General features: G+C 37.3%; 1 protein-coding gene across 1 annotated transcript; it reads right to left on the bottom strand.

Annotated features, from left to right (window-relative positions):
* Positions 1 to 6,497: 6,497 nt before the first annotated feature.
* Positions 6,498 to 7,894, bottom strand: LOC107548336 (ferritin, middle subunit-like). Its single transcript, XM_016228979.1, has 4 exons — positions 7,626 to 7,894; positions 7,274 to 7,420; positions 6,998 to 7,123; positions 6,498 to 6,898 (listed from the first exon to the last, which is right to left on the bottom strand). The coding sequence occupies exons 1-4, from the start codon at positions 7,725 to 7,727 to the stop codon at positions 6,740 to 6,742; spliced, it is 534 nt and encodes a 177-aa protein (XP_016084465.1). The 5' UTR covers positions 7,728 to 7,894; the 3' UTR covers positions 6,498 to 6,739.
* Positions 7,895 to 9,177: the final 1,283 nt, after the last annotated feature.

The raw sequence follows: 9,177 nt of genomic DNA, 5'->3' as shown, positions 1-9,177 counted from the left end.
ATAAAATATTTGTTATTTAGGCTAAGCATAAACATTCACATTCACAAACCACTGTTATTTTTAACAGAAAAGCAAGCATGTGCTGCTGCGTGCATGGTTTGGCATGGCAGAATGTCAGCAGCGCGCTTCCGTTATCATCACTAAAAGCTGACATCTCAGTTAATCGCGATCTCATAAAGCTCTGTTATATCACATTAAATAAATGCACAATGAATCTTTCACAGTGTCTACACTTCGTGTGTTAAAATGAGAGGATTCGTGAACACGCAATTTCAGCACTGCGGTGAGTAGATTCTAACTTAATCACTTCTGATTGGCCATTGTGTTCCAGAAATCAACAGCTGAGTCTCTGATTGGCTACATTGCGCAACTTTTTAAACATGTTATAAATAGAAACTATGCCTAGCTTGCGCATGTCAATCATTTTAATGTTAATATTAGTTGTTCTTTTTGCTTTTGTGCAACAGATAAATAACAATTTATATGTTTTAAACACTTTATGTTTAGATCATTTCTATTTTGCGGGAGTCCCGCAAATCATTTTATTCTCCCGCATCCCGCACACACACGAGTCTTCCTGCCCGCACCCGCACTCGCCCATCAAGAGTTGTCCCGTCCCGTCCCGCCGCGCCACGCCCTGTTGAGTTGGGTCTCGCGGGAGTGCAGGTCTCTAGTCTGAGGTGTGTGCTTTTATGCACGCTGGTTGATGAGGTGCTTGATTGGTGACAGGTGCTCAGTACTCCGGTGATTAGTGCTCAGGTGAAGGTGTTTGCTGTGATTGGGAGGTGACCGGGTCTGGCCGATCTGTGACAATTGCTGCTTGCTCACTTCAGACATTAGGCCTAATGTGCATTTTTCTTCTTCAAATTATAGCTGAATGGTTTGCAATGATTAATTTTAAATCTAGATTAAATCAAGGTTTATCTAATAATTATGTTGCACCAAACTTCAAACCTTTAAAAATAAGCAGGATTACATTTTTAACCCATAATTTTGATCGGATTTAAGTTATATTTAAGATTAACTTTAATCCTGTTGCACCATAACTTTAAACTCAGATTTAAATCTCAATTATGGATTTAACTTTAAACTTAACCCTTAAATGCATACCTCTGGTCTTTAGCAACCCGGGACATCATTCTCTACCCTCTCCCTCCTTCATTTTTTTTAAGTTAGACATCAACTTTCTCAGTATTCCTCAATCTATTAATTATAAACAATATAACAAGAAAAAAATAACGTGACGTTTCACTCATAATTACTGCAGGCATAAAACAAACGAGCATCAGCAAAAATTGAAGTGGTTTGAATGGCTTTACTGCAGATCAATTACTATACGCAATGTAATATAAATGTCACTGTCATTTGATGCTGGATGTGGTGAATAAGCTGCCAGTGATCAAAATATTGAATATGAAGTCATTGAAAATGAGAATTTTTCAATGTTTTGAGAATATAGCTGAGATTCATGAATATGAGGCAGATGCTGAATGTACTTTGGAAGTGCGCTCTGACGATGACAGCGATGGTAAAATCACCTGCTCAAATTGAACTCTTTTAAGTTTCAAAAGGTAACGAAATATGCTTCATTTTATTCCTCTGTAATTGTTCTTAAAATATCAAGAGAGTTTTTGCTATTGCAGCAGTTAAAGAAAGATCCAGATTCGCTAAACACCCGAATATAATGATTGGCGAAACATTCATCCATTTAAGGGTTAATGGAGATTTAAATAAATAAAAAAAAAAGCACATGCAATTACAATATAACTGATCGAACAAAAACAGTGGAGATCTGACAAAAACAGGTCTCAGAGAGGTGTTTATTACAAATGAAAATAAAAATGAAAGCACATGGAGTTGGCAGAGTGCGAGGGTCGTGGCGGGATGCGGATCCGTCACTCATGGTGCACCTCGGTGTCGGACAAACAGAAGAAGTGAGGAATATTTAACAGCAGCGGTCACAGTGATGATGAGGCGAGCACCAGTGAAGTTTCTCATGCCCGCTCCGTGTGTCTGCTGGGCGGCGATCAAACGGAAAGGGCAGCGCTTTTCACGAGCGGAGATCGCTTCTAGACGAATCATGTCATTTGTTATTTTTATTATCTCTGTTCTCTTTTGTCGTAAATTATGCTATTACTCCAGTAATTTATACTAGCCTATCCAGCGCTCCCTGAACGCAGTCTCTGGTGTATTGCCAGTCAAGCGCAACGCTGCAGGGACCCGTCTATAATGACTTTGATCTGATCATAAAGTCTTTCCGAGTCACAGGGCTCAAGTCCAAGTCAAGTCTCGAGTCATTGCTGTCAAAGTCTAAGTCGAGTCTCAAGTCTTCTTTAATTATTTTGAGTCGAGTCGTAAGTCATTAAATTTGGGACTCAAGTCCGAGTCAAGTCTCCAGTCAAGTGACTCGAGTCCACACCCCTGGTGACTGGATCTAACCTTCAGATGACACACCCCAGCAAGCAATAGTCGTCATTTCAACGTCTCGGTTAAGTATAGTCCGGATATAGTCCGGCTATGTGTAACCCACTTCTAGCCCAAATAACCTTGAATTTGGTTTCATGTCGTTTTTTGGCAAAATAACTTGTGAGATGTATGATATTCCATCATGTAAGCAAAGTCAACAGCATTCACAGGGTGTTTGGTTTCATTTCTTTGACATGTTCAATACGTAGCCTGTGCGTAGCCACGATTTAGCTCATAGTCCGAGCAGTTGTCTGTAGCCCACTTCTAGTCAAACCTGATTCATTGTAGTTTTTGGCCAGGCAGCGCATGAGATGGTTGATATCCCATCATGTTCGCAGTGTCAATAATATCTACAAAGATATAAGTGTCATTTCATGACATGGTCTATATGTAGCCGCGATTTAGCTCTAAATTGGACGGGCTACGTGTAGTCTGCTTTTAGCCCACCTGGCGAAATCGAGGCAATCTGGTCTAATTTTAAAGGCTTGGCTATAGCCCTACACCAGTAACCAGACCAGCGATGACCATAGCCAAAATAGCCTTACAATTGTTTACTTGTAATGTTCGCCCACGCAGCTTCTTATTAAATGCAAGTAAACTTTTGAATCATTTAAATTAGCATTATTTAATATTTTATTTGATTATGTTACAGCATTATTAAATATAGCATTATTTATTATGCCAAAAATAATGCTAATTTAAATGTTTCAAAAGTTTACTTGCATTTGATAATATGATGTCATGCATCCCACAAGCTGTTAAATGTTATGTTACACTCATACACATTATATGATATTATTGATATTCGGCTGTCTTTCATTTTATAAATAAAAATGCAATTACAATTCCCAACCGCTAGATGGCAATTGTAGCCCTGCTGAGACATGACTACTGGCAACGAGAAACATGAGAGTTAGAGATCACTGTTGTGTTTTGAATTTTGTTTTTACAGGAGAGAGCACTAAGTTTACTTGTCGGAGAGCAGCGGACAAACAACAAATGATAAAGGACATTCCTACATGGTCTTGTAAGTATCTGTGTTTTCCTAAAGCTCTCATCTTTGACAAAGTCCATCGTTTATTTTAATTATTATATTGAATTTCTTACTGAACAATGGCTTGTTAGATACAGAAAGAGCATGAGCTAATTTAATAGAATATCTTTGTCATTGTACAAGTACAATAATATTTATTTTGAAACTTCCAAATTGATAGTAAAGCTTAAGAATACAAATAATTTAAAATGGCAATATAAAATGATCAATTATAAAAAGTTTGCAGCAGTATTAAAATCCCTTAAAAAACCTAAACAGTACAAACAGAAAACATAATGAAATAAAAGGTAGGGGGTGAATTTATTATTCCATGTACATTTGAGGTTAATGTGTGTACTGGGCTACTTTTTAATTACAGTAGCTATCACTGTGTTGTTATGAAGTCAGTTGAGCCAGACAATTTTGGAGGCAGAGACAGATTGTGGGGGGCACTAATAGGGAAAAACTTAAAATCATGTCCAAATTCAACCTGAAGGGGGGTGGTCCGCTGCAGAAAGAAGCATTTGAAAAGACTGCACTGTTCTCAGTCATTAGAGGTATGTGTATAAAACACACAACATTTACCAGAGAGCTTCTCTTTTTTAACACACTGAATGGTGATACACAATATATCTCGTTTTTGTTTTTAGTAGGCATCCAAGCAAAAGGGAATGACTACCTGTCACAATTAGTGTAATTAAAGTAAAAAATTATGTCAAGCTTTTCTTGTGCTTTTTTTTCTTATTTGGCAGATGCTGTGATGACCAACTTCCTGGCAGCAACAGAGTTGGACTTGAGGAATGCAGTTGGGAGGCATTTTAAACAAGAAATAAAACCAATAATTAATAATTTCCTTTGTTCAGGGCTATGATTAGACGTCTATTAGATTTTCACTGACAGACCAAATTTAGCCTTGTTTTAGCCTAGACCCATATTCACCGTCTATTAGACGTATATATGTAGTCGTTTATTAGCCGTCTAATTGATGACTAGTCTATTCTTGGGCTATGGTTAGACGTCTATTAGATTTTCACTAACAGCCCAAATTTAGCCTCGATTAGCCTAGACGTCTAGGCTTTATTTAGACGTCTAATAGACGTCTTTTAAACGCAAAATTGCTTGCTGGGTACTGTCATTTGATTTGTATTATTTATTTGTTAGAATCGTTATTATAATTTTGTTGTATGCATTTGTCATTTTTATTTAATCTCTTTATTTTTAAAATGTGTATAGGTAGTATTTATAAAGTTTTAGCTTTTAGTTTTGGATCTGTTTTTAGTTGTTTTAATACTACAATTGATTGCGTCTGTTGTCCTCATTTGTAAGCTTTGGATAAAAGCGTCTAATAAATGACTAAATAAATAAAAGATCACGCCTTCGTGGACAGCTTGTAAATCATTTATCAAATAAAGTAAGAACAATCACCTTTTTAGCTAGCAAATTTTTCGTCAGAATAAAAAGTCAAGCTCATTTGGAGCAACGAAATTAAGTAATTTATTGATATAAATGCATAAAAATACACAGGACAAATAAAAAACATGAATCAATGAATAAACTTGAATGAATACATAATACACAATTAGATAAATAGAGAGAGAGAGGGAGAGAATGAATACATACAATATATACATAGCCTTAATAAATATTATAGATACAATATATACATAAATAATATAAACATAATAAATAATATACATTCTAAAAATATATATATAATATATTTTTATATTTAATATATATATATATTTTTTTTTTTTTTAAGTAGTAGGTCATCCGGGTACTTCTCGCCTACTGTTTTTTGAATACTATGAATTCGGACATACTACTCACCTCACGTACTGTTTTTCGCCTACTATATAGTATGGAAATATGCGATTTCGGATGCAGCTAAAGTTTTTGTCTTTTCTTTTAGTGATGGGAAGTTCGGATCATTTATACCGACTCGGACATTTGGGTCTCGTTCAGGAAAATGAACGAATCTTTTTTCGAGTCATTTCGCTCATTTTAGCAAAATATAATTAAAATGTTACGCGTTACTTCCCTAACACGTCTACTACTTACGCAAACGTTGATCACACTACAAACAATACAAAACTACTATAAGAAACAGAAAAGATTAATTCATTGTTTACCTGGGTCTTCAGTCTATGATTAGCTTACCTCACCTCTTATCTGACAAGTCTTGGTTTGGGCTTAAGGGGCTGTCACATGATGAACGAACGACTCAAACCCGAAGGCTCGAGAGATGAACTAATCAATTCTCTTTCCGGCATTGGTTAAAGCTTATGGGGCTGTCACGTGATGAACGAATGACTCGAACCAGGTGAACTACTTGACTAATTCCAGTACAGAACCTATATGATGTTGCGCATGCGCGACTGAACAAATCACTCCCTGAGACGACTCGTTCTTCCCGAGTTACATTAAAGATTAGTTCAAAATGAACGAATCGTTCAAGAACGACCCAACACTATTTTCTTTGCTCAGAGCTGCTCGCAGATTGGTCCCGAATTGCTCTTAAGCCAACGCAGAAATTTTTTAACTAAATTAGGAGCTCTCTGAAAGGATTCTTAGAATCTGTAAGAATACGGGCCCAGACAGGCTAGGTGAGGGTGATTTACAGTTCATCGTTTTCAGTCAACAAGGAAAGTTGTTAAAAACAACTATAGATCACTGCACACTTGGTAATCAATCCTAATGTGTGGATTTATATAAATCATAACCAGATATCATTTGATTTTCTGCATATATGCTCTGGTTGCAATAAACTGTTATTAGTTAGCAGGTCAGTCAATATGCAGCATATAGCATCAGTTAATCCAGGAAAGACTTTGAGAAGCAACAATTTAATAACCTTTTTTTTGTAGGCCAGACTGGGGGAGAAAAAAAAAATAAAAATACCATACCAGCTAAAATATAAGTGCTGGCTCAAACATCACTTTCGTATTCACTAACCTCTAATACACATTTGTTGAAAACAAATAAAGAGACCAGTAAATCCAGCCAAAAATGTTTATTCACCAAATTCACTTGGTTAAAACCAATTAGTGTACATTAAACAAGTATCAGCTTGATGACTAAACCACAAGATGACGGACTAAATTAGCAAGCATCTTGTAAAATGTAGCCTCTAAAAGTTAACCTTTCAGCCTCTTAAAGTCACAGCTGCGTGATAACATCGAGTTAAGCATAGAGTACAGCTGGAGGTTTTGCAATATGCATATGATCAGAGGGCTGCATTTAGCTGCTGTCACCATCCAGGGTGTGCTTGTCAAACAGATACTCTGCCATCCTGTTGTTGCCAGCATCCATCTTGGTAAGGTTGGTGATGTGGTCACCAACCTTCTTGATGGCCTCAACCTGCTCATCCAAGTAGTGAGTCTCCAGGAAGTCACACAGCTGTTGGACAAGAGATCAGAAATGCAAGGACGTTTAATTTAATAAATTAGGATGGACATAGGCATTAATGTACATTAAAACATGGACTTCATAACTCACATGAGGGTCTCCCTTCTCAGAAGCGACCTTATGCAGGTCCAGCAGAGCCTGGTTGACTTTCTTCTCCAACTGAAGAGCGCACTGCATAGCAGTCAGTCCATTGTCCCACTCATCTCGCTCAGGTTTCTGTAGAGAAAGAGACAAAAACAGGTCAGTGAGCACGTGATGCTCCCTTCCCTTCAATTCAACAGGCCCTTACAAACACGCATAGATCCAGAGCCAGTTTTGCTTATCAAATCGTTCAACATAGAAAAGGCACATTTCAAATGCAGTCACCTTGATGTCCTGAAGGACGATGCGTCCACCCCTCTTGTTCTGGAACTCCATGAATCTCTCAGCATGCTCGCGCTCCTCCTCACTGTTCTTCTTGAAGAACTTGGCAAACCCAGGAAGGGCGACGTCATCCCGTTTGAAGTAGTGAGCCTGAAAGTAACAAAATCGATAAGGAAAAGATTGAAAACACTAAGAGCTCGTTCACCGCAGATTAGTGGCGTCGTGAAAATAACGCAAGAGTAAACACGAAGTACAAGCTGGAAGTCTGATTTGCATGCACTGTCGCAACCAAAAGAAAAAAAAAAGTCAAAAGACACGGTTTAGCATATGGATTAAAAAAAAACTAGATACTTGCCATGGAAGTGTAGGTGTACCCAGCGTAAAGCTCCAAATTCACCATCTTGTTGATAATAGCCTCGCAATCGCGGTCGTAGTTCTGGCGAACCTGAGAATCCATTTCGGCGGATTTTTTTTGTCGTTTTATTAACAATTTTGGTAAAAAACTAAATATGAAATGGGATGTTTTCGTAAGGAAATTCCAACGAGATCGAAGTTCCGTTCAATCACTGTTGAAGCAAGAACCTCTCCCGATCATCCAGAAGCTGTGCAACGCAAGGCGAGTGCGTTCATCTTATATACGCTCACAACATGACGCGTCAGTAAAACTGAAACCAGCCAATCAAAGAACGAGCTGAATGAGGAAGTGGTAAACAGTCAGCTGAGAGTCAGTGGACAAAGGAGATGTACATTTTTTCCCCATTTTCATAATTAATAGCAAGCTGAATCCAACAGGAAAAGATTTGACATTATAGGTTTGTGTGAGTAATATGTAGACAATATCAAACATTTAAGAACAGTAAATTCGATGTTTTGTTGTTTTGTAACTAAACATGCATATATTTAAATTACAGGGGTGTAATGCAATGAAATATATAAAACAGAAAGAAAAAATATTGAACAGTAAACTTTATTCTAAGATTCGCGTTAACTGGGCAAAGCACAGAAATTAGAACGAGGGTTTTTTTTTAAATTATAATTCAGCATGTTGTTTGCTTTTAATCAACCTGACGCCTGTGCCACATTGTATTTTCACAGCAAACATTTAAGGTTGAACCTTGAACCATTTACAGAAATGATTAAATGACCCGTTGCCTTCCTTGGCACACTTGACTTTGTTTGCAGGGGTCAAAGGATCAGAGTGTGTTGAAATTTAATAAGGCGTAAATAATTAATTTTAACCAACATGATGCTAATCTAAAAACATCATAATAACGTTGAATTTGCTGTGCTGTGTATATACTATTGTAAATATCATGGGCGTCTAACAGCTATATGGAGCTGTTTTTCTCTTAGTAACTACCTTCAGATGCAAAGGTGACTAACTAAGCATTTGGTGTCATAATTTGCACACGAAACCTCACTTTTGTCAGCAATAAAACATGTACACTCACAAGACTTGTGTCACTGTGACTCAGCAGCTTTTACTTAGTAACTACCTTCAGATGCAAAGGTGACTAAGCATTTGGTGTCATAATTTGCACACGAAACCTCACTTTTGTCAGCAATAAAACATGTACACTCACAAGACTTGTGTCACTGTGACTCAGCAGCTTTTCGCCTTTTCACTTCCTTAAGCGCGACGTGAGTGCGTTTCAAACTTGAAGGAACTCTGCATGTGCCTTCATTTCAGCTTTAAACAGATTTCGGTGTCAGAACGCCACATTTTATGTATATCCGTTTTTTTCAATATATAAGACTTTTGGGTAGTTACAGATGTCTATCTATTGCTGAATGAGGAGACACGTAATGTCATATGCTACTTTTTAAAGCTGCGTCCCAAATGACGCGCTATACATCTACCTACTCAACCATGTAGCGTATGAATTATATAAGGTTATTTTGTCATT

This window comes from Sinocyclocheilus grahami, unplaced genomic scaffold (assembly GCF_001515645.1).
Source record: "Sinocyclocheilus grahami isolate Dianchi unplaced genomic scaffold, SAMN03320097.WGS_v1.1 scaffold346.1, whole genome shotgun sequence".
In the NCBI taxonomy this organism is placed as follows: domain Eukaryota; kingdom Metazoa; phylum Chordata; class Actinopteri; order Cypriniformes; family Cyprinidae; genus Sinocyclocheilus; species Sinocyclocheilus grahami.
Note: the sequence above shows the minus strand (reverse complement) of the source record. Positions and strands in the feature narration are given on the sequence as shown.